General features: G+C 38.2%; 1 protein-coding gene across 1 annotated transcript in view; it reads right to left on the minus strand.

The window, feature by feature from the left end:
* Window positions 1–26,708, minus strand: part of LOC397451 (LIF receptor alpha) — a 74,498-nt gene that overhangs the window by 24,621 nt on the left and 23,169 nt on the right. Inside the window, 6 exon segments of the mRNA XM_021076925.1 lie at window positions 260–405; window positions 2,439–2,608; window positions 3,049–3,178; window positions 9,383–9,637; window positions 19,577–19,751; window positions 25,391–25,554. Coding sequence (XP_020932584.1) covers window positions 260–405; window positions 2,439–2,608; window positions 3,049–3,178; window positions 9,383–9,637; window positions 19,577–19,751; window positions 25,391–25,554 — 1,040 coding nt within the window.

The following is a 26,708-nucleotide window of genomic DNA, read 5'->3' on the forward strand; positions in this document are numbered from 1 at the left end:
TTATGTGCCAGGTGCTATACTAGATATGGAAACATTCTCCTCTGAATAGTAAAAGTCAAACTTATGTTCTCTAATATCCAGTATTATAACTGTTTTTAAGTGCTAAATATAACGCTATCATGATATTGATATACATAATGCCTTGGCTCTTCTTAATCTAAGTAACTGAGAGATTATGCACATCAATTAATTCTTTTTGAAAGTTAAGTATTTTAGCTAAAATAAGCTCAAAGGAAGTTTAGATAAGAATTTTACTTACCAATTCACGTGCTAAGTTAGTTTTACTAACTTCAATTTGACATAACAGTTTAATCTTTGCAAAGTTGCCTGGTAAATGCCAGGAAAGAGTAACAGCTGTTGAATTAATATCCTTCACTTTGATTGAAGTAGGAATATGGGGATGAACTGTAAATATAATTTTCAAAGGTTATTTTAAAAGCTATTTTCTAATATGACAAATGAAAGTCAAAGAAAACAAAAAACAGGAGAGGTGTCATTAGTGCTGATCAACAATATTTTACCCACTATTTGTGGAATAAACAAATCTCACCTTTACTGCTGACATCATGCCTGCACTTTTTAAGAACCAACCACAATCAAATTTTCTCAGGTGGCATCAGAAATACTAAAAGGTAGGAGTTCCCATCGTGGCGCAGAGGAAACGAATCTGACTAGGAACCATGAGGTTGCAGGTTTGATCCCTGGCCTTGCTCAGTGGGTTAAGGATCTGTTGTTGCCATGAGCTAAGGTATAGATCACAGATGCAGCTCGGATCCTGCACTGTGGCTGTGGTGTAGGCTGGCAGCAGTAGCTCCAATGGACCCCTAGCCTGGGAACCTCCATATGCCCCTAAAAAAAAAAACAAGAAAAAAAAAACAAAAAAAACTAAAAGGTTGTTAGATCATAGCCTCCACCTTTAAGGAACTCCTAATTTACTTGGAGAATGACAAAAAGAAAGAAAACCAACAAGAATATATACAAGTTAAGTCCTAGATGTGTGGTACCAATAATAACTGCTACAGGCATTGATGTGTAAGTGTAGATGTACAGTGAAGATGGGACTTCAGAGGCGGGTTGAAGGATGAATCAGACTGAAATTGGCAGAACGGCTGCAGAAAAGCATTTCAGGTTGGGGTCTTGGCAAGAACAAAGGTACATATCACAATGGTGATGGTATGTATTAATTTGAGTAATGGTGAAGAATCATGTGGAAAATAAGGTTGCAATGGCAGAGGGCAGACACATGCAAACACTGCCTCTCAAGTATAAAGTACAGCCTTTCTGACCTTAGGGGAAAAAATCAAGAAATAAAGATGATGCAAAGAAATAACTGATAAAAATGACTTACACTTACAAATAAGGCAACCAGAGTGTCTACTGAGCACTTGCCAGGCTATGTTTTAACACGTTTTGTTTAAGCCCTGATGCCCCTGACTCTGAGTCTCTATGAGGAGGCCTCCACTCCACTGTTCTGTGTTGCAGAGCCTGCCATGGAGTTGATACACATGGAATGACCCAGGAATGAATGCCCAAAAGATGGACCTCTTTTATTTCTATTTTGAGCTATGTATGAATAGGATTGGTAAAAAGCCACAAATTTTCGTCAGCAGTAAAAAGGAATGAAGGATGTATTGACACGTTCAACAGCGTGTATGATCTCAAGAACATCATCCTTAATAAAAACGTCAACCTCCAAAGGTTACATAGTGTACAGACTCCATTTATAAAACAATCTCAAGATGACTAAACAACAGAGATGAAGAATAGATTAGTTTTTGTGGGGGACTGAGATTTGAGCATGTGTGTGCTGGTGGGGGGTGGGGGTGCTAAAGTGACAACAGGAGGCAATTCCTTTGGGGCCATAGAACTATTCTGTATCTTGATTACACTGGGTGATTCGTGAATCTATACATGGATCCAACTGCACAGAACCACACACACACACACACACACACACAATTAAATGCCTATAAAAACAGGTGAAAACTGAACAAGGTCAGTAGTCTAGTTTGACAGCCTGGTTCAGTGTTGAACCAGTGTCAGCTGCCTAGTATGGATATGGTACTGCAGTTACATAAGATGTTACTACTGGGCTATGGATTTAACGTGTTAGTATTTTTGCTAAATTATGAGTCTATAATTATTTCAAAATAAAAAGTTTTTAAAAATTGGGCAAAAAATATTTTCAGAAATCAAAAACTGTTAGATAAAGCTACTTAATGGCTTCTCAGAAACAACCAATTCAAAATTTTATTTGAATTCAACAAAACAGTAAAACTTGAAATTATAAATTTTAAAGATTTTTAAATGGAATTTACAAAATGAATATTAAGTAATTATAAAGAAAATAATCAGTACAGAAGCTTTTTTCATTAATCTCAAGACATTTTACCACTTCTAAAGTTATTTTTAAGATACTGGTTTACGCAGCAGCTTACCTTTTTCAGTTATGTTAACTAAAAGTGTTGATTCTGATTGACCCAGAGGATTATGAGCATTCAACGTAAAATTGTATATTTCTTGGTTTGGAAGCATTTGAAAGAATAATTGATAGCTTTCATTTGTGGACACTTCAACTCTTTTAAATCTAACATATTTTCCTGAAAAACTGAATTAAGAGAGCATTAAGGAATATTAAAATAACTTCAAAATGGCAAGAGATATATTGCAGAAAAAAAAATGAATGGGTAACTTTCTAATAACTAATCTTTTAAAGAGTTTTTATTTATGATTACACATATACTTCATACTCAGGAAAAGAAAATACATACAATATAGAAAATAGAATAATCAGCCATAAGTTCACTACCCAGAAACAGTCTGTTCACATTTGCAGGTTCTCCCTTCTAGGCTTTTTAACAAAGAAGATTAAGATACCCAGTCTGCCTGTGTTTAAACTGCAGTATTTATAGTACACCCAATTTTCTACAGCGTATTTGATTTTATATATTGCTCATATTACAAACGAAATAGAGCCTTTCCCTGTGTCTTTTAACATCCTTCCAATGTACTCTGCGCTGTGTGACAACCTTTCCCAAACACCTTTACCTTTCAAATAAAGTGTAACTTGTATTGCGTGGGCCCACCAAGGATGTTGGTCTTCCTGGATTCCAAGTGCATATAATCTCTTTTAAATCATACGTCTCACAGTTCAGTTTTTGAGGAATATCAGGTGGATCTAAGAAAGAAATATAAAAAAAGATATACTTTGATTGCATAATTTTCTCTGCAAACGTTATGTTTCGTAAATGTTAATTACATCTTGGAAAATTTCCTTAAAAAAGAAAATAGTTTGTCTGCATTTGAACGATGCAGGAATTACCATTCTTTGTATAGCATGTTATGTCAGAGTTCATATTACATTAGACATGATGGATTAAAATATACTAAAGAATGACTACTAGCTCATTTGGAAACTCCCCAGGAGCAACCTGAGAGATCAACTACTATTTTCTTCCCCTTAAATTCTATTTTGGAGTCCATTAAATCTATCAGAGGAACCTGTGCCCAACTAGTTAGATAAATCTACAGGTTAAAAGTATTATTACCTATCATCTTTATGTTATGATTTGAAAAGGAGTACCAAATCATAAGTCAATAGAAGCCATGTTACAAATTTCAGAGTTCTGAACTAAGTTATAAGAACTATTATTTACAAAGTAACTCTTGGTAGAATTCTGCATCTCCTTATATTCAAAGTGACTATTGCTCTTTGGTTGTTTTTGTACTTTAATAAAACTGTTCTGTTTTTGTAGGGGCAAGATTAGAAAAAAAAAGTGTTTTTGTTTTTGTTTTGTGAGACCTTCCTGTGATAAATGAAAATTCTACAGTCTGACACTGATTTCAGAAAGTGAACTTTCTGCAACCTTGTTCCACCAAGCATATACAGAAATTGATACTTCCTACTGCCATATTTATCCAAACTATCTTTCACTGGAGGTGAGTTTTTGTTAAATAATTATCTACTCCTTGAAAAAGTCTAAAATATAACTTTTTAAAAACCCAAAATTTTAAAAAAGTCCTTAGTTTATCAAATAAGACTTAGAAAATTTCACATAGCTGATGGGATTAAGATGGCGGAATAGAAGGAATGGAGCTCAACTTCTCTCCTAAAAACAACAAAATTCACAACTAAAGACTGAGCAATCTCCACCCAAATGGACTGGAAACCCATACCCTACTCCAGAAGAAAAAGAGGAGGCCACATCCACAGGTAGGAGGGGTGATTTCGTGATATAAACAACCCCATACCTCCCAGGTGGGAAGCTCCACAGACTGAAAACTAACTGGCTCACAGAGACTCACCTACAGGAGTGAGAGTTCTGAGCCCCACATCAAACCCTCACATGCTGGGATGTGTCACTGGGAGAAAGAGCACCTGGAGCATCTGGCACTGAAGGCCAGTGGGGCTTGTGCACAGGAGCTCCACAGGACTGGGGAAAACAGAGACCCTATTCTTAAAAGGTGCACACAGACTTTCACGTGCACTAGGTCCCAGGGCAGAGAGAGGTCTCCACAGGAACCTAGATCACACCTGACTGCAGTTCTTGGAGGACATCCTGGGAAAACAGGGGTGAATGTGGCTTGTTGTGAGGGAAGGACATTGAAGGCAAAGCTCTCAGGAATATTCAGCAGGCATGCCTTTCTCTGGAGGTGGCCATTTTGGGAAACTCTGGCCCCACCCTTCAGTCAGTGCTGAGAAGCCCCAGGGCAAACAACAACCCAGGTGCCATCACAGCCCCATTCCTCAGTAAACAGGCTACCTAAAGAGCCTCAGGCACATAGCAGCCCCTAATCCCATCCAGAGACTAAGCCCCACCCACCAGAGGGATTAGAATCGGCTCCACCTACCAGTGGGCAGGCATCAGCCCCTCCCATCAGGAACCCTACAGCAAGCCCCCATACAGACTTCAGCCACAAGGGGGGCAGACACCAGAAGTACAAGAGGCTACAACCCTATTATCTGTAAAAAGGTCACCACACCAAAAATCTATAAAAATGAAAAGACAGAGAACTATAACTCAGATGAGGGAGAAAGGAAAAAAAACCCAGAAAATCAGCTAAGTGAGGAGATTGTCAGCCTCCAGGAAAAAGACTTTAGACTGCTGATGCTGAAGATGATGCAAGACATTGGAAATAAACTGGAGGCAAAGATGGATAACTTACAGGAAACACTAACCAAAGAGATACAAGATATAAAACTTAAACAAGAAGAGATGCAAAATATAATAACTGAAATAAAAATTCACTAGAAGCAGCTAACAGCAGAATACAGGAGGCAGAAGAACGAATATGCGAGGTGGAGGACAGAGTAGTGGAAATTATGGATGCAGAACAGAAAAGAGAAAAGATTGAAAACAAATGAAGAGAGTCTCAGGGAACCCTGGGACAACGTTAAACGCACCAACACCCGTATTATAGGGGTGCCAGAAGGAGAAGAGAGAGAAGGGGACAGAAAAAATATTCCAAGAGATAATAGCCGAAAATTTCCCTAACATGGGAAAGGAACCACTCACTCAAATCCAGGAGGCGCAACGAGTACCATATAAAATAAACCCAAGGAGGAACACCCCAAGACACATAATAATCAAACTGACCAAAATTAAAGACAAAGAGAAAATCTTGAAAGCAGCTAGGGAAAAGAAACAAGTAACATACAAGGGAAACCCGATAAGGTTATCAGCAGATTTTTCAGCAGCAACTCTGCAGGCCAGAAGGGAGTGGCATGATATACTTAACATGATAAAAGGAAAAAACCTCCAACCAAGATTACTCTACCCAGCAAGGCTCTCATTCAGATTTGAAGGAGAAATCAAAACCTTCTCAGATAAGCAAAAGCTGAGAGAATTCAGCAACACTAAACCAGCCTTATGACAAATACTAAAGGAACTTTTCTAGGCAGAAAAGAAAAGACAGCAACAGGAAACAAAAATACCACAAATGACAAGGCTCACCAGTAAAGGTATCTATACAGTAAAGATACAAAATCATCCATGCACAATTATACCACCAAAATCAGAAATCATGAGAAGAGGTGGGTACAAATAGAGGACACTGGAGATGAACTTGCAATTAAGAGAACAACAACTCATATACATATAGACTCTTATATCAAAACTCCAGAATAACTGCAAACCAAAAATCTACAATTGATACTCAAACAAGGAATCTCTGGAGAAGAAATATATCTCATAGTAAATAAGCGCATAATCCACCATGAAAGGGGTCATTTGACATCATTCTTGGAATGCTGAAGTCTTCTTAGATCTGATTTTGATTTCCTCTCCATCAAAGAACTTATGATAATTATAATTAAATAATGCCACTGTACAATTAAATAATACAGTTCTACAATTGTATTATTAATAACCATTTCTCTCCATGGTACAATGTAAAGTCTATAATGTCTTGTTTATCACATCACCTAGAATGGTGTAATGTCTTCATTGAAGAATCAATGAGGTGGAACAAATTGTGAGGACATATTTATATAGTTACACTGTTTTTTTAACCAACTTATGCATTTTATATTTTACTTATTTTCAGAGGGTGTATTATTTTTGTTATGCTTACAAATTAAGTTATTCTTTTTACTATGCTATATAAAATATTTAAGGTATATAAGGCTTTCTTCTTTATAAATTTTAGTTGCATAATATAACAATTTAATATAATGCTAATTTTTAAAGAAAAATTGAAATGTAATAGATAAAACTAAGTAGTAAAGATGAAAGCCATAAAATTGGGATAAAGTATAGAATAAATTTCCTATTTGTCTCAGCATATTTTCCATTCCACTTCTCCAGTGGGAGTCACTTAATCTATTTCTTAAGATCCATGTTATAATAATCTGTGTGAATGTAATTGTGTGTAAATGTATGTATTTTATTCTGTAAAAAAATAAAAATAAAAGGGATTGGAAAAAAAAAAAAAAGAAAATTTCACATACTTTCCCCAGAGATAAGTATTACATCCTTCAAGGTATCCTAGGTAACATTAAGAGAAGTAATGAATATTTATATGACAGTTTAACAACTGGATAATAAAACTAAGCAACATGTTTATTTTGAAAATTGTTTTAAACTCAAGGTCAAACTTTTTGTCATCTTATTAAAATACCCAAAGTTCTGACTATATTTAAAATGCTGATTACTTTAGGATTTGTCAGATATATTAAGGTGAAATACTTAAAATCCAAATAATAGGAGCAAACTAGACAGAAGAAGGAGGAAAAAATATAAGCAGGCAGTATTTGAAATATAATGTACTCACTAAAAGAATCAATTGAAAATAGGTAAAAGCCTGGTATAAATCAACTGTATTTCTAAATTGCAGCATATAGAAAATGCAATTTAAATACATCAATTTTTAATAGTATCAGAAAACAACACCTAGGAATAAATTTACCAAAAGATATATAAGACCTGATATCCCTCAAATAAATCAAAGAAAATCTAAATAAATGGAAGAATATATACACCATGTCAATGGTTTGGAAGACTCAAAAGTGTAAGGATAAAAATTCTCCTAAATTGATAGATTTAATATAATAGCAATCAAATTCCTGGCAGGTTTGAATATGTATGTGTGTGTGTAGGGGAAATGTGACAAGCTGATTCTAAAATTCTTTTCAGTCTTTTCAGTAAATGGTGGGTTAACAGGATACCCATCAGGGAAAGAAAAATGTATACTGATCTCTAACACACTACAGCCTGCCCTTGCTGTAAGTTTCTAAAGAGCTCCTTCTGAAGTGAAATGCTACCGCTTCTCCTGAATTGACAAATAATGATTAATATTTCAACCTCCAAATGTTACAAATGAAAGCTAAATTAAGAATTAAATAGGTTTGCTCTAGTACCATGATAAAAGATTATTAGAATAAAAACAGTGAATATCTCACTTTTTTTTTTTTTTTTTTTGTCTTTTTGCCATTTCTAGGGCCACTCCCGCGGCATATGGAGCTTCCCAGGCTAGGGGTCGAATCGGAGCTGTAGCTACCAGCCTACACCAGAGCCACAGCAACGGGGGATCCGAGCCGCATCTGCAACCTACACCACAGCTCACGGCAACGCCGGATCGTTAACCCACTGAGCAAGGGCAGGGACTGAACCGGCAACCTCATGGTTCCTAGTCGGATTCGTTAACCACTGCGCCACGACGGGAACTCCTATCTCACTTTTTGATATCACTTATTAAGCAGCTTTACTACACTGCTTCTCAACTTAGATTCCATGATCATTTGTGAGGAATGCTGCCAGTCATTTCCTAAAATTCCATTTAGGAAAGAAAATTTAATTTTCAAAATTTAAATCTGAATATACCCTCACTCTCATTTGAACTTCAAAACACCTTACTGGGAAGGCCAAAAGAGAGTAAGGTTGCAATCATCAAGCTGAGAAGGGCATCTAATTCCGGTTATTCCCTTGGGAATCTATCAGCAACTCAATGTAATTCATCACAAGTTTCTATGAAAGTAAAAAACAGACTGCGAGTGGCCGATCTAGAGGACAACTGAGAATCATTAAGAAAAAAAAAAGTATAAGAAAAATCACTAAGCAATCAAAAGAAAATCAGAAAATCCGCTTACCACATTTTACAGACTGTATTCATGACAGCCTTGGACCACCGAGAAGCTTTAAGTTAAACTGTGAGGAGGAAAGGAAGCACTGCGGCAGCACAGCCCTCAGTGCATCATAACGTTACAGTTACCGCAGGGGAGGGGGCAGAAACAGTCTACCTGCAAAATTACCTGTGGCTGCACAACACAAGCCACAGTGGCAGGGCAGTCCAGACACAACCACCTTTGGAAATGTCATGGAACGCTGGAAGTGCCGGAGTGACCGTGTTAATGAAGATGCCCTGCGTTACAGAGCGTACATCACACACAGTGAGAGAGCACTCTTCCTCTCCCGCATCCTCCAGGCCCCCTCCTCTCATCAAAGAAGCACATGCTGGGCTATTGAGAGATTCTGTGTAGAATCATTATAACTTCTGTAATTTAAGTACTTAAAAAAGGTATGCTTTAATGAGGTGGGAAATGAAATTTACATGGAAAAATTCCTAAATAATGTGGGATTAAGAAATATCATACACTAACTATCCTTGACTCAACAAAGCTGTTAACTAAAAATTTAAACTAAAAATTAGCAGTTGAATGTTTCAAATCTTACTACAAAACCTACAAATTACACAGATATAGGTATGTAGAAAACAAGCTTAGAACTCACCTTAAAACAAGCAAAAATTCTAGTACCTTCATATATCATTTGTACCAAAGAAAAAAATAAGAAATAAAACCAACCCCCCAAAAAAGCATTAGGGCTCTCAAGAAGGACCAAAACAGATAAACAGAAACTCTTTTAAAAAAAAATCATATACTTACATCCTGCAAAAATAACTGTTCCAAACATGTTATCTTCTACTGAGAAAACCACATTTGTTCCACTACTTTCAGAAGCAGAAATATTACGGATCTTGATTGCAACATTTTTCCCATCAAGATGGATAAGGGGACAATTTGTTCTGCCAATCTGTGCCGATAACACTTTTTCTTGAGTCACACAACAAACTGTTATATCTGAGCCTACAAGTACCACTTTATCTTGAGGAAAAACTTTAGTCTGAGAATCAGGAAACCCTAGAAAGAGCAAAAGGAATTATAAATACTTTAAAAGTCCTTTACATAAATTAGTCCAGTGTACATAAAACACACTGTTAGGTACCTTGTAATAATAGTGGCCCAAAGATAAAGTATGTCCCTCAGGTTTCAAAGGAGCAAGGCATACATAAGAAATAAAAATGTATGTGGTTTTATTTACTTATGATGGGGTGATGGTGGGGGAGTAGAGGGTATTGTAGGCCAATGTCTAAGGTCACAGGTTAATATCTAAGAAGTCTAAAGGTTCAAATTCAGTGGGTTTATACCCACATGTGAAAAATCCATGCCAAGAAAAAGATGTTCATTAAATAATTTCATTCCTTTGAAATTATTCTATGTATTTCTATCAGACATCTTACTTTCCGTCAGCCTACATATATAGTTAATAAGCACTCCACATCTTAAAGAGCCCTTTTTAAAAAATCCTTTGTTTTTATTTTCCTAAAGAGTCAATTATAAAAATTTTCTCTAGTCTCTACCTACTTACTCTATAATCTATTGCAACGTGGCTTCTACTCTGAGCATTTTACTAAAATGGCTGGCTGGTCTAATTGCTCAATCCAAAGGCAGCTACTCAGTAATTTTTCCTTTAACTTCCACAGCATCTGGCATGTTGACTCAGGTCTTCCTTTTCAAAACTCCCAACTCTCTTGGGGTGCAGACCACTGCACATTTGCTATTCTTAGCCCTCTGCTTTACTGGCCACTTTTTCTTCCATCCTCCCGTCTCACACAAGCTTCCATGGGATGTGTTCTTCGTCTCCACGTCCCTTTTCTTGAGTTAACTTAACCTCTAAGATTTTTAAAATTTTTTTTATAAAAATATGTTTTTATTTCAAGGTTATTAATAAAAGAATACATTTTTGCTTCAGAGGTCTACAACAGGTAGTCAACAGTGTTGATAATTATAAATACACATTCAAATGCATGATTGTTTTCCTTGTATAGATACACACACGTGCACACACTTTGTTGCCAGTATTTTCAAGTCTGACAAATATCATACCAAAAACAAGATGCAAGATGTGTTTGGTAAATATTAGTTGATGGTGCTAAGTTAAAATTATGTGAAGACTGCCCAAGCGTATTGTGTTATGTGCCTTCTCTCTTTTTTTTTTTTTTTTTTAATGATTAAGGGGTTTAACTTCCAAAAGTTTCTTTTATTTATTTATTTTTTCTTTTTTATGGCTGTACCTGTGGCATGTGGAAGTTCCTGGGCTAGGGATTGAATTGAAGCTGCAGCTACTAGCCTATGCCACAGCCATGGCGACACCAGATCCAAGCTGCATCTGTGACCTACATGCAGCTTGTGGCAATGCCAGATCCTTAATCCACTGAGCAAGGCCAGGGATCAAACCCACATTCTCACAGAGAAAACATTGGGTCCTTGGCCCACAGTGGGAACTCCCCAAAGCTAGTTCTTTTTTTTTTTTTTATTTTCCCACTGTACAGCAAGGGGGTCAGGTTATCCTTACATGTACACATTACAATTATATTTTTCCCCCACCCTTTCTTCTGTTGCAACATAAGTATCTAGACAATGTTCTCAATGCTATTCAGCAGGATCTCCTTGTAAATCTATTCTAAGTTGTGTCTGATAAGCCCAAGCTCCCGATCCCTCCCACTCCCTCCCCCTCCCATCAGGCAGCCACAAGTCTCTTTTCCAAGTCCATGATTTTCTTTTCTGAGGAGATGTTCATTTGTACTGGATATTATATTCCAGTTATGAGTGATATCATATGGTATTTGTCTTTGTCTTTCTGGCTCATTTCACTCAGTATGAGATTCTCTAGTTCCATCCATGTTGCTGCAAATGGCATTATGTCATCCTTTTTTATGGCTGAGTAGTATTCCATTGTGTATATATACCACTTCTTCCAAATCCAATCCTCTGTCGATGGACATTTGGGTTGTTTCCATGTCCTGGCTATTGTGAATAGTGCTGCAATGAACATGAGGGTGCACGTGTCTCTTTTAAGTAGAGTTTTGTCCGGGTAGATGCCCAAGAGTGGGATTGCAGGGTCATATGGAAGTTCTATGTATAGATTTCTAAGGTATCTCCAAACTGTTCTCCATAGTGGCTGTACCAGTTGACATTCCCACCAACAGTGCAGGAGGGTTCTCTTTTCTCCACAGCCCCTCCAGCACTTGTTATTTGTGGACTTCTTAATGATGGCCATTCTGACTGGTGTGAGGTGATATCTCATGGAAGTTTTGATTTGCATTTCTCTTTTAATCAGCGATGTTGAGCATTTTTTCATGTGTTTGTTGGCCATCTGTATATCTTCTTTGGAGAACAGTCTATTCAGGTCTTTTGCCCATTTTTCCATTGATTGATTGGTTTTTTTTGCTGTTGGGTTGTATAAGTTGTTTATATATTCTAGAGATTAAGCCCTTGTCAGTTGCATCATTTGAAACTATTTTCTCCCATTCTGAAAGTTGTCTTTTTGTTTTCTTTTGCTGTGCAAAAGCTTTTCAGTTTGATTAGGTGCCATGGGTTTATTTTTGCTCTAGTTTCTATTGTTTTGGGAGACTGACCTGAGAAAATATTCATAATGTTGATGTCAGAGAGTGTTTTGCCTATGTTTTCTTCTAGGAGTTTGATGGTGTCCTGTAGTATATTTAAGTCTTTCAGCCATTTGGAGTTTATTTTTGTGCATGGTGTGAGGGTGTGTTCTAGTTTCATTGCTTTGCATGTTGCTGTCCAGGTTTCCCAGCAATGCTTGCTGAATAGACTTTCTTTTTCCCATTTTATGTTCTTGCCTCCCTTGTCAAAGATTAATTGACCATAGGTGTCAGGGTGTATTAGTGGGTTCTCTATTCTGTTCCATTGGTCTGTCTGTCTGTTTTGGGACCAGTACCACACTGTTTGGATGACTGTGGCTTTGTAGTATTTCTTGAAGTCTGGGAGAGTTATGCCTCCTACTTGGTTTTTCTTTCTCAGGATTGCTTTGGCAATATCTGGGTCTTTTGTGGTTCCATATAAATGTTTGGATTGTTTGTTCTAGTTCTGTGAAAAATGTCATGGGTCATTTGATAGGGATTGTATTGAATCTGTAGATTGCTTTGGGTAGTATGGCCATTTTTACAATATTGATTTTTCCAATCCATGAACATGGAATATCTTGCCATTTCTTTACATCTTCTTTGATTTCTTTGATTAAAGTTTTATAGTTCTCGGCATATAGGTCCTTTACCTCCTTGGTCAGGTGTATTCCGAGGTATTTGATTTTGTGAGGTGCAATTTTAAAAGGTATCGTATTTTTGTATTCCTTTTCTAATGTTTCATTGCTGGTATACAGAAATGCAACTGACTTCTGAATGTTAATCTTATATCCTGCCACTTTGCTGAATTTATTAATCAGTTCAAGTAGTTTTGGGTTGAGTCCTTAAGGTTTTCTAGGTATAGTATCATGTCATCTGCATACAGTGACAGTTTGATCTCTTCTCTTCCTATATGGATGCCTTTTATTTCTTTTGTTTGTCTAATTGCTGTGGCCAGGACTTCCAAAACTATGTTGAAGAGCAGTGGTGAGAGTGGGCATCCCTGTCTTGTTCCAGATTTGAGTGAGAAGGCTTTCAGTTTTTCCCCATTGAGGATTATATTTGCTGTGGGTTTATCATAAATCGCTTTGATTATATTCAGGAATGTTCCCTCTATACCCACTTTGGCGAGGGTCTTGATCATGAATGGATGTTGAACTTTGTCAAATGCTTTTTCTGCGTCTATTGAGATGATCATATGATTTTTGACTTTTCTTTTGTTAATGTGGTGTATGATGCTGATTGATTTGCGTATGTTGAACCATCCTTGTGAACCTGGGATGAACCCAACCTGGTCATGGTGTATAATTTTTTTGGTATGTTGTTGGATTCGGTTGGCTAAGATTTTGTTGAGAATTTTTGCATCTATATTCATCAATGATATTGGGCGATAGTTTTCTTTTTTGGTGGTATCTCTGCCTGGTTTTGGAATGAGGGTGATGGTGGCATCATAGAATGTCTTTGGGAGTATTCCTTCTTCTTCAACCTTTTGAAAGAGTTTAAGGAGGATGGGCACCAATTCCTCTTTATATGTTTGATAAAATTCACCTGTGAAGCCATCTGGTCCTGGACTTTTATTTGTAGGGAGTGATTTTATGACCTCTTCAATTTCATTTCTAGTGATGGGTCTGTTCAGTTGGTCTGTTTCTACTTGATTCAGTTTTGGCAGGCTGTAAGATTCTAGAAAATTGTCCATTTCTTCCAGATTGTCAAACTTGTTGCCGTATAGTTGTTCATAGTATTCTCTTACGGTTTTTTGTATTTCTGCAGTATCCATTGTGATTTCTCCTTTTTCATTTATAATTTTGGTTATTTGAGTTCTTTCTCTCCTCTTTTTAGTGAGTCTGGCCAGATGTTTGTCAATTTTGTTTACCTTTTCAAAGAACCAGCTCTTGGTTTTATTAATTTTCTCTATTGTTTTTTGAGTCTCTATTTTTATTGATTTCTTCTTTGATCTTTATAATTTCCTTCCTTCTGCTGACTTTAGGTCTTTTTTGTTCTTCTTTTTCTAATTCATTTAGGTGGAGGGTTAAGTTTTCAATTTGGGATCTTTCTTCTTTTTTGAGAAAGGCCTGTATTGCTATAAATTTCCCTCTGAGCACTGCTTTTGCAGCATCCCATAGATTTTGAGAGGTTGTGTCTTCATTATCATTTGTTTCAAGGTAGTTTTTAATTTCCTTCTTGATTTCCTCATTGACCCATTGGTTTTTTAGTAGCATGTTGTTGAGTCTCCATGTAGTAGGTTTTTTCTCTTTCCTTTTCCCATGGTTGATTTCTAATTTCATGGCATTGTGGTCAGAGAAGATACTTGAGATAATTTCTACGCTCCTAAATTTATTGAGATTCGCTTTGTGTCCCAATATGTGGTCGATTCTTGAGAATGTTCCATGAGCATTTGAGAAGAATGTGTATTCTGATTTTTTTGGATGTAGTGTCGTGAAGGTATCAATTAAGTCTAACTTTTCTATTGTTTCCTTTAGGATCTCTGTTGCTTTATTGGTTTTCTGTCTAGAGGATCTGTCCATTGATGTGAGGGGGGTATTAAGGTCTCCTACTATGATTGTATTCTCATCAATATCTCCCTTTATGTCTGTTAATATTTGTTGTATGTATCTGGGTGCTCCTGTATTTGGGGCATATATGTTGACGATAGTAACATCCTCTCCTTGGATGGATCCCTTAATCATTGAGTAGTGTCCTTCTTTGTCTTTCTTTATGTCTTTTGTTTTAAAGTCTATTTTGTCTGATATGAGCGTTGTGACTCCTGCTTTTCTGTCATGTCTATTGGCGTGAAATACTTTTCCCCACCCTTTCACTTTCAATCTATATGTATCTTTTGTCCTAAGGTGAGTTTCTTGTAGGCAGCATATTGAAGGTTTTTGCCTTTTTATCCACTCAGCCACTCTGTGCCTTTTTATTGGGGCATTCAGTCCATTGACATTTAAGGTGATAATTGATAGATGATTATTTATTGCCATTTGAACCTCGTGTTCCAGTTGATTCTATGGTTCTCCATTCTTCCTTTTTTTTTTTTGGTTGGATGGTCTCCTGTTATTATCTGCTTGAGTGTATTTTTTTTTCATTTTTTGCAAATGCAATATTTGGTTTTGGCTTGTGGTTGCCCTGTTTTTTAAGTATGCTAACCCCTTCCCATAATTGTGTGTTTTAGCCTGATGGTCCTGTAAGTTCAAACACTTCATTACTATATTAAAATTAAGAAGAGAAACATACAAACAAACAAAAAGGGTTATTTACTTCCTAACATCCCTTGCCCACATTTTATGGTTTTGATGACTCTTTTTTATTTTTTTCTTTTTAATTTTATTTTGTTTGAAGCATGTTCATGATTAAATCTGTATGCTGGCTTATTTGAGTGACTGCTCTCTGATTGCGGTTTCCTCGGTCCTAGTTCTTCCTCTTCTTCTTTTTTTTTCCCTTTCCTTCCTTTCTTTTTGGTTTAGAGAAGCCCTTTCAATATTTCCTTTAACCTGGGTTTTGTGTTGCTGTATTCTTTAAGTTTTTGTTTGTTGGAAAAAATTTTTATTTCCCCTTCTATTTTAAATGATATTCTTGCTGGATAGAGTATTCTAGGTTGCATATTTTTTCCTTTTAGCACTTTAAATATCTCTTGCCATTCCCTCCTGGCCTGGAGTGTTTCTGTAGAGAAATCGGCTGATATTCTTATGGGGGTTCCCTTGTAGGTAACATTCTGTTTTTCTCTTGCTGCCTTTAGGATCCTCTCTTTATCACTAACTTTTGCCATTTTTATTATGATGTGTCTTGGTGTGGGTCTATTTGGGTTCAGTTTGTATGGCGCCCTCTGTGCTTCTTGTATCTTGAACCCAGTATCCCTTAGATTTGGGAAGTTTCCATCGATAATTTCTTCAAATATATTTTCCACCCCCTTATCTTTTTCTACTCCTTCTGGAATTCCTATTATGCGTAGATTGGCCCACTTTATATTATCCCATAGGTCTCTTATATTGCTTTCCAGTTTTTTGATTCGGTTTTCTGTCTATTGACCGGATTGAGTGATTTCCATTATTCTATCTTCCATATCACTGATTCGTTCTTCTGCATTATTCATTCTGGTTTTTACTGCCCCTAGTTCAGTTTCCATCTCTGCAAATGAATGTTCTAGTTTTTCTTGGCTCCTCCTTATATTTTCTAGTTCCTTTCTGAGGGTATCTGCATTACTGTTCATATCTTCTCTTAATTCCTTCAGAATTTTCACTATTTCTCTTTTGAACTCCAGGTCTGTCAGACTGCAGAGGTCTGTTTCACTGTTGACTGTTTTAGGTGAGTTCTCCTGTTGGTTTGACTGGGGGTGGTTTCTCAGCTTCTTCATCTTACTTGTTGTTTTCTTTTTCCTGAGGGAGTTGTACTCTCCGTTATCGGGCAGTGTTTGCCTTGTCACTGCCGTGGAATATTTCCCGAGGGCTGGCGTTGTTGGTCAATCTTTTTTGAGGCAGTGTGGCTTTTCTGGAGTGTTGATGGGGCTAACAGTGTTTCTTTGAAGCAAAGGAGGACTTCCTGAGGGCAGACAGGACTGGGAGGGCCACACCACGATGGTAGCAGATTTCACTTGGTCAGGCAGAGCTTGCCCTGGTGTTTTTAGGCTGTGGGGTTCTTGCAGGGGGTTGGCAGTGTTGGGCAGCTGTTCCTCAGGAGTGCAGCACCCCCTGGGGGCTGGAGCAGCTATCTGGGTCACTGAGAACCTAAGAGGCTCTTCCCTAGGGCGGCCCAACTCAGAAGGATGGCCTGCGAATGTAGGGCCGATCTTTTCACAGTCTGGCCAAGCTTGTTGCAGCTTTTCTGGGCTGCAGGGGGTCCTCCAGAGGGTTGGTGGTGCTGAGCAGCTATTCCGCGGGGGTGGGGCACCCCCTGGGGGCTTGGGCGGGTAGCAGGGCCTTTGGAAACCCAAGAGCCTCCTCCCCGGGCAGCCTAACTCAGAAAAACCGTCCGAGAATTAGGCCGATCTATTCACAGCCTGGCTAGGCTTGTTCTAGCTTTTCTGGGCTGCAGGCCTTTTCTCGGGGGCTGGTGGTGTTTGGTGCTGCTCTGCGGAAGTGTAACCCCTCCAAAGGGCAAGCAGGGCTGTGCAGGGACAGCCCCTGCGGTGGTAGGCTTCAGGCAATTGTTGAGGCCAGCCCTCCTGGATGGCAGGCAGCCTCAGGTTCGGTGAGAGCGTAGGGGGTGGTGGGGGGGGGGAGGGGATGCACTGGGAAGCACAGCTTTCAGCTAGCTAGCGGGCCTGTAAGCTTGCTGTGGCATGGGGGGTATTCTATGGGGACCCACCCCTTCTTCTCTCCCCTCCCCAGCACGGGCGCAGACCAGTCTCTTCTCCCAGGTTCCCTCTGATGCGGCTTTCCACTTCCCCGCCCCTAGAGTATTGCTCCCTTTCTCTGCGACAGCTTTGTTTTCTAGTCTCCCAGGCAGTCTCTGCCCCGTCAAATGGTTCCTAGACCTCCCAAGCAGTTTCTGCTCTGCCCCGCCCCCCCAGACAGTTCTCGCGGACTAACCTCTGGAGCCCAGGTCTTGGTGCCCAGCCCCCATCTAGGCGTCCCCTGTCCCTTTCCCAGGGACTAACCTCTGGAGCGGAGGTCTTGGTGCCCAGCCCCCACCCAGGCATCCCCCGGCCCTTTCTTGGGGACTAGCCTTCAGAGGCGAAGTCTCGGTGCCCAGCCCCCACCCAGGCGTCCCCCGGCCCTTTCTCGGGGACTAACCTCTGGAGCCGAGGATTCGGTGCCCAGCCCCCACCCAGGCATCTCAATTTTTGGTGACTGTGCCCGTAGTTCAGATGGTCCGTTCAGATCTTGATCGGCTTTTCCGTACTCCAACTTACTGCTACACTCTTCTCTGCATCTGGAGATTCCTCTGGTTCGTTTGATCTTTCCCCCGTGTAGGTGACTTTCCAGGGTGCGGGATCCCTTTCTCCTCCGCAGTTCCCTTTTGGGAACGCCTGTCCCACTCGGATTCACCTTCTCTCACCCTCCTCTTTTCTCCCGTTCTGCCCAGTAATGTCACGAACTTCTTGCCGTTATTGGAGTTTAGGTTCCTCTGCCAGCAATTGGTTGCTGTTCTGTGCGAGTCATTTATTCTGTAGATGTGCTTTTTTTGTTGTGTTTGTGGGAGAGGGCGAGCGTGTCCCCCTACTCCTCCGCCATCTTGTCCTCTCTCAGATTTTTTAAATTTTACATCACATATGTTAATGATTCTCAAATATACAGTTGACTCCTGAACAATACAGGTTTGAACTGCATGGGCTCACTTATGGATTGTTTTCAATAGTAAATACCATAGTACTACACCATCTGTGGTTGGCTGAATCCTAGGATGAAGAACCACAAATAGGAGGATCTGTGGATATGGAGGGCCAACTTTAAATCATATGTGGATTTTCCACTATATGGAAGGTCAGAGCCCCTGACCCCTGGTTGTTCAAGGGTCAATTATGTATCTCCAGCTCCAATCACCTGGATGCCATCTAATCACCTGGAGGCCAAACTTACATTCCCAACTGACAGTGAGAAATTGCTCCCAGACACTTCATAGCCACCTCAAGCTCAACAGATTAAAAATGAAATTTGTCTTTCCCACCTAGTTTGTTCACACCACTTCTTTCTCATTGAATACCATCACCAGATGCCCAAACAGTCGTCTCTGGCTCTATTTTTCTTCCCCTACCAAATGCACAGTCACTAATTTTGTCTCTAATACCTCTTCCCCCTTTTCATGTCTAAACCCAAGTGTCCTAGTTTACACCCTCACCGTCTTGCTGAACTGCAACAAGATTCTCCTTATAAATCTGCCTGCCTCCAGTCCTTCCTTCCTCTGATTCATTTCTTCATGTTGCCACTAAAGTGAATAATCTATAATAATTCCCAGCCTTGTAAAGCTTCATTTTACTGTCCTTGGTTTTCCAGGCCTTCTTTCACACTGCCAACATTCTACCTGCATATGAGTTTTATTTAACGTACAGACGATTTTGGTATACCTGCAGAGTCCCATGTTCTCTGCAGTCCATAGGGGTCTGCTCTGGGAGCAAAAAATTGGGAGTCATTTTTAAAAAATATGGACTTGATCTCATTACCACCTACATAAAATTCTTAAATGCTTTTCAATGCCTATCAAAGTGATTTTTAAACCTGGATGTTTACCCAATCCCTCAGAGGTTCTTTAGAAATACAGATTCCTGAAGCTGATCTCAGGGGTTTGCCTCACAATGTTCTGGGAAGGAAGACCTGAAAGATTCCCAGATGACCTTCATGCAGCCAAATGGGGTTCAGGGAAGTAAAGGCTTAAACTAAACCTTTCCCTTAAGCAAGACTAATCCAATTCATCTGAGACAAAAATTCTTTAAACATGTGCTTACAAGAGATATTCTTCAGTGGGCTCCAGTCACTCCACTCTTTGCGACCAGAGAAGAGAGGATCATCAATGTAGCATCTAATTCCCACGTAGTGAGTGGCACACTCTAAGGGCATGTCTGAGGTCCAGCTCCAGTGATGAACTGTATCTCTGCCGTTCAGAGTAGTGTTGTGGGTCACCTACATAACGAATACAAACACAAAATTCCATTTCCAAACACAAAATTCCATTTCCAAGGAGTGTCATGTTCTGCTTTCCTTCAGAGCTAAAAAACCCACAACAGACTGTATGTAATCACCAGCTAAGTAAGCTAAAGGTCTGTTCTTTTGTAAAACTATCTCAGTTTTGTATAAGGCACAAAAGGAGAGTTACTGCCAATTTAGGACCAACTTCATCATTACACAAGATGTTGATATCCCAAAACATTCAATAGGGTGTGCAAGTATACCATTGCTTTAAGATGGTCTCCATTTTTCACGGAGAAAAAAAAAAAAATTAATGGATTTGTACCTCCAAGAGTTAAAGTCAAAGAGAGGAGAACATTTCAACAAAATAAACTATTGTTTTAGACTGGATCTGCTTTCTATTTAAGTATTATCTATTTCAAATTTTATTTTTAAATATGCAAGCTTATAACAAAATATTAATCTGAATTATGAAAAATGGGCAAATTTCAATGAAACACTGAGGAAATATATACATTAAAAGAGATCTTGAGGAGTTCCCGTCGTGGTGCAGTGGTTAATGAATCCAACTAGGAACCATGAGGTTGCAGGTTCGATCCCTGCCCTTGCTCAGTGGGTTAACGATCCGGCATTGCCGTGAAGCTGTGGTGTAGGTTGCAGACGTGGCTTGGATCCCGAGTTGCTGTGGCTCTGGCTACAGCTCCAATTCGACCCCTAGCCTGGGAACCTCCATATGCTGCAGGAGTGGCCCAAGAAATGGCAAAAAAGACAAAACAAAACAAAACAAAACAAAACAAATGAAAGAAAGAGATCTTGGAATTTCTGGTTAAAGACAACAGATTAAATAAATGTATTTCCTTCCCTTTACCTCTTGAAATCCCTCTAAAACAATAGTATGCAGTTTTGTTTGTTTGTTTGTTTTTGTTTTTTTTAAGGCATAGGTGCACAAGGGAAAAAGGCAGAAGAAATAACACCAGTAAGATTCTGACACTGGGAAGCATTTGGACAATGACAATTGACTCAGAGGACCTGAGAAAGCTGAATCTTAAGCCACCAATGAGGAAGCCAGAAACAACCTGATTTCCATCATGGAAAAGCCAAAGGGCTCAGGAATTGGTTGCACCAGGTTCCCCTGAAAATACACAGTGAAGGTGAGGTGCAATAGGAAGACAGCTTGAAAGTTGTTTGAAGAGATGTTAGGCACCCAGACCGTCTCCCACAATCTATTCTTCTCAGCCAAAGAACAGAGATTTATGCTCTGGAAAAGTAAACAGAATTCCTCTGAATTTAAGAATTCAGGAAAAGTTGAGACTGGGGAACACCATACTAAAAACAGGGAGATTGCTAACCATGCATTATGAAGGCCAGGGCACTCCTGCCTTCTTCCCCTATTCGGCCCCCAGGATACTGAGGCCAAGCATGTACTCTCCAGGTAAGAGTCAAAACAAACTTTCCTGGGGCAATATGAACAGGTCAAAATAAAAAACTAATATTAAGACTTTTCCTGCTTGACAGCCCATCCTTATCACCTACAGTGAAGCCCCATCCAGGCAAACAGAAGTTCCAATTAGATTTTTTTTTTAATTTTAAGAACCATTCACTTAAGTACAAGCAGCACCGGGATGACCAGAAATTGGAGCAAAAGTTCAAATATGAAAGTCAAAGATCAAAATAAAAGAGAAAAGCAACTTGAAGGAATGGACTGCACAGAAAGAAAAAAAAATTAAATCTCTGATATCCTCAAAGAAGAGATATTATATTCATGAAATAAGAACATGATACACTTTATTTTTTTAAATTTTTTTGGACACACTTTTTTAAAAAAGGACCAAGAACAAAAAGGGATCACTTGTATATTAAAAAAAATAAATAATGGAAATTCAATGGCAGGATTGCAAGATAAAGTTTAAGAAAAACTGTTCATAAAATAGAGCAAAATATAGATGGAATGTAAGACTGTTAAGACAATTAGAGGACCAGTCAAAAAGTCCACTTTCTAAAGAAAGTAAGTTCTAAGAAAAGAAGCAGAAATAGAGATGAAGAAATTAAAGACATAAAGTAAGCAAAATTTCCCATGGAACAATGTCTTCAAAATCTTGAGAAAAGTTGCCAATCTAGAATTCTATACCCAGCTAAACTAGAAATCATGAGTGCATTCAGAGTAAGGCATTTTCAGAAATGTCATGCCTCAATGTGTTCACTAAGTAGCATTTTACATTCCCACCAGAAGCATATGAAAGTTCCAATTGTTCTACATCTTCTCAGTATTTGGAACTGATAGTCTTTTAAATTTTATTGGCAACGTATTTAAAATTTTTAAAATAAAATACATCTGCAAGCTATCACTGCAGTTAGCAGAGACTATCTACAATAAATAGCAAATAACTACTAGAATGTATGCTTCCCCCAAGATGAAGAAATAAGAGGGAGACAAGAATTAAGGAAAAAGTGGATTCATTATAAGAAAAATGTAAAAGGAATCCTCTAAATGATGATGAAGCATAGCTTCCTAACAAATATGTTGAAAAACACAGAGGTTTGTCTTGAATGAGTTACAGGCATGTCCAAACATTAATCTCTTCAAACCTAGGGTTGGCTACTATGAGTCGAGGCTGCTGGAGCTCCTGGGACAACCTTGGCCACAAGAATACTCAGCTATTTACCACACTCTGCACTATACAAATACTGGCAGTATTCACGTGAATTCTTATGTGAAAAGGGTTGGGAAGTAAGTCAGAAGGCCCTCAGAAGATTTATTCATAAAACAAAACTGATAAAATATGTTTGAACATTCTGACAGGAGATTTACACAACCTAGAGAGAATTTAGGATTGAATTAATGAAGCAGACAAATAAAACTAAAAATACAAGATAATATGAGAAGATGTACCAAAAAAAAAAAAAAAAAAAAGGAAAAGAAGAGTATACACTACTTGGTTCAGTTATGAATGGTGTTTTATGACCATAGTATGCATAACGAATACTCTACCAAATATTGTAACAGAATGATACTGGGGAAAAAAAAGAGGAAATGGAGAGAGAGAGAAAGCATATGTGCATGTAATGCATGAGCAGGTGATTGTGTGTGCCCAGATTGGGAGCTGAGACAGGACTAAGTTTTCATCTTCCATTGTGGGAAGTTAATAAAACATTGTTCAAAAACTACAAAAAAAAAAAAAAAAAAAAAAAAAGGAAAAACAACATAAGCATAAGCATGCTATCTGGAAAAATGGAGACAAAAAAAAATAATTGGCTAAAAGAACTGAAATTCATTATATACAGGAGAGACAAATGAGGAGTTGAGGGGGCTACGGAATTCCCAGGGTCACTCGCATCCTGGTCTGAGCAGGGCACAGCTTCCACAGCTGTCTGTGAGGTTTTGGGCAGAAACTGTCACATTTTATATGAAACTTGTAAATGAAACAGCTGTCTGTGAGGTTTTGGACAGAAACTGTCACATTTTATATGAAACTTGTAAATGAAACACTCATTTATAGTGTTTTAGGGTCTTTAATAATCTCCTATTACAAAATAATAGCATTATAACCTGTCATAAAATAACTGATTAAAACAATTCTGCTTTAAATACTAATACTAATAATATAAACAAAAATGTCACATTTTACTATTGACAGGAATAACTTTTTAAAATTAATTTGTTCTAGCTCTATTTTTCTTGCCTCTTCCTATTTTTTTCCCATACAAAAATTTTTTTTTCAAAGATCATATTCCCAAAAGTAGGGAATTACTACTTTGTCACTGCTGTCTTGTTATGCATCTTGTGGCAATGAGTTATATGACATTAGTATAATATCACCATTTGTTTACGTTTGATTTCACTTACACAGCGAAGATTATCCCTCTTATTCTAGCACCCCTAAGTTAGTAAAAAAACCCCATTTAGCCTCCAAAGGAAGTAATGACAACTAACAGCTCTTCAGCAGCTTTATAAATATCATTTACTTCAGCAAATATTAGCACCACTTTACAAATAAGAAAAAGGAGGTTTTGAGAAATCATCCTAAGCCAGTAAGCAGGAACCCAGAATACAGAATGTTAGGCCATAATAACAAACTACACAATACAATTTTAAATAAGTAATAGTTTTAGGACAACAATGGTAGAGCCGTATTGAAGTTAGCTGTAAATGAGACTGACACGCAAGAATTGCCATTAAAATTAAAGAAATGAAAGCATCTTAGACTGGGGTAGTCAGTATGGGCTTTAAAATAAGGGGTAGGATTTGAGCTGGGTCTTGAAATGTGCATTCAGTTTGGAGAGGTGAAAAGGGGAGGACATCTTAGATGAAAGTAAGTCTACTGATACAGAATATGAATCATACTGGTTAAGAAGGAACACAGGCTCTGGTCAAGGGTCTGGGTTTGAGTCCTGGCTACACCACTTAATGTCTTCCTATGACTGTGTATCTTCATCTGTAAAACAGGATGATGCTAACAGCGCCTCCCCCAGGGACCGGTTGTGAAGATGCAAACTATTAACATATAGACAGCTTTCATAGCAGTGCCAGAAACATAGGAAGCATTGGATATTGTTATTTTAAGGATGTGATACATAGGTTATCAAAAAGGAAAAATAAGACAGTGGCTCTGAAAACACAGAATAACCCTATTTATTATCTTTATAATTATATTTATATACTTAGGCAAATAACTGTAAAATCATGGTGTTCTAATTCTTAAGTCTACATATAATAGGCATATTTCAAGTCCATCGAGGAGGAAAAGTGTAAAAAGGAAAAAAGGGGGAATTCCCATATATGAGCTGTTAATACTTTTCACTATTATTTCTCACTATTCCTTAGATTAAAAACAAACTAAAGACAGATCATGAGGAAACCATTCACAAACAGGATTAAAAAAACTGGAGGAAAAAAGCATGTGCTGTGAAATATAAGAATGTTATTTTGGATTCAGATAAATTAAAACTTAAAGATTTTTACAAGATTTTTAAATAATTACAATGGCTAAATAGACTTTAAAACATTTATTTTTATAATATTAGACAGTTTATAATAGACTAAATTATATGTATATTTTTAATTATTATTTTTTTTTAATTTTGCTTTTTAGGGCCGCACCTGCAGCATATGGAAGTTCCCAAGCTAGGGGTCGAATCAGAGCTACAGGTGCCAGCCTACACCACAGCCACAGCAATGTGGGATCCAAGCCACCATCTGCTACCTATACCACAGCCCACTGAGCAAGGCCAGGGATTGAACCCACATCATGGATACCAGTCAGACTTGTTTCCGCTATGCCACAATGGGAACTCCCTAAATTATATGCATATTTTATTTAATTTAGGTAAAAACATGCATTTCATATAAAGACTAGATATGAATACATGAATATAATATTTACCATGTTCAAGTGGTGTATGCATAGATTAAGCCTCCCTTAATTTCCTAAACTTCCTATAATGGTTACACATTATTCTAATAATTTAGGATTTTTCCATCACATAATATGGTTTTCAATGAACCCTGAAAGGATATCCGATCTATTTCTTTAACCTTTAATAATCTAAAGGTTCACTGATGCCACCTTAAATTTTTTTTAATTATTCAGTTTATTTAATGTCACAGAAAAAAATTTATTTCTGTTCCAACTTACTGATTTTACGATTTCCATATTCTCTTTACGCAGAACTTTAATTTCCCAGATGACATTTGAGTGACGTGGAAAAACAGAACCCTTGTCATTCCACTTGAGGTGTAATGTGGAAGTTGAGAAATCAGCAGACAAGTTCAAGATCTCTGGAGTGCCTGGAATTAAGGCTTAAAATAAAGAAACAAAATATAAAACTTAGTAAGGTAGGTAATGATTTTTCACTTTGTAATTGCATTAATCAACTAATTTTAAATTCCATTCCATCTTCATCAAAAAATAGTTAAGCACATTCTCGCACCTACTATTGAAAAAAGAGAACACATGTATTATTTTGTATAAGCAGCTCCCAGTGATCCATCAGCCAAATCTGATAAAATTATTTATTAGCCAGCTGTTTCAAATTCATAAAAAGCCTTCTAATATGAACAGCAACTGGTTCCCACAACACACTCGTGTCATCAGGTCTGGACTCTGCAAGGAAGGAACATTAGAGAGAAGTAAAAGTGCTCCCTCGGTAGGGATTATGGAAAGCTTGCCATCTGTTTTCTCTGTACCCTTCCCACCCATCTCCAATTCAGAGCCTCCATGCTGGGTGAAGTCACTAACTTGAGGATACAATCAGCAACTACTGGCCTAAGGAGCAGTAAATAGCAGTAAGACCACAGTAATGACCAAAGCATTGAGCTGAGGAAGCCAATGGGGTACCATTCAGATCTAAGAAGTATTTGGCAGGATTTGCAAAGTCCTTCAGAAAGGCTAGTTTGCAGTGGTGTTTAACAGGCCTGCAGGGGATTAAGAAAGAGATATGGTGATCAAGCAGGAGACAGCTGGGTAAAGCCTGGCTAGAGTAAAAAAAGGACATGGCTCATGATGCCATATATGGAAAAGAAAGGACAAGGTCTGATAGGCCCTTTGAAGAAATGACTGGATCAAAGAAAATGAAGGATTAGTATGACAAGATATGAAAACACCTAAGATTCCTCAAGTCTCAGCCCAGAATGGAGGAGAAAGAAAGGCAAAAAGAATCAGGGAGCACTGTGAGGAAATGCAGGAGCCTGGCTGTGGCTGATTAAGCGTCAGGACAGAAGAGCCCATGAGAGGGGGCGTGCAGATACTAGGTGAGAAGGGGACCAGTCAGAGTGTGCACACAGACTAAAGAGGAACTCGCTGAGCACAGCTAGAGAAATGAACACGACACACAGACACAAAACAGCTGAAGCTGGTTTGAGAACTATGGATAAACAGTCATACCTTCAAGAAGCCAGAGACCCCAGCAGGAATCCCAAGAGGGGGTGACAGAGAGGCAGAAGGAAATCAGAGA

The sequence above is a fragment of the Sus scrofa genome, chromosome 16 (genome assembly GCF_000003025.6).
Source record: "Sus scrofa isolate TJ Tabasco breed Duroc chromosome 16, Sscrofa11.1, whole genome shotgun sequence".
Classification (NCBI taxonomy): domain Eukaryota; kingdom Metazoa; phylum Chordata; class Mammalia; order Artiodactyla; family Suidae; genus Sus; species Sus scrofa.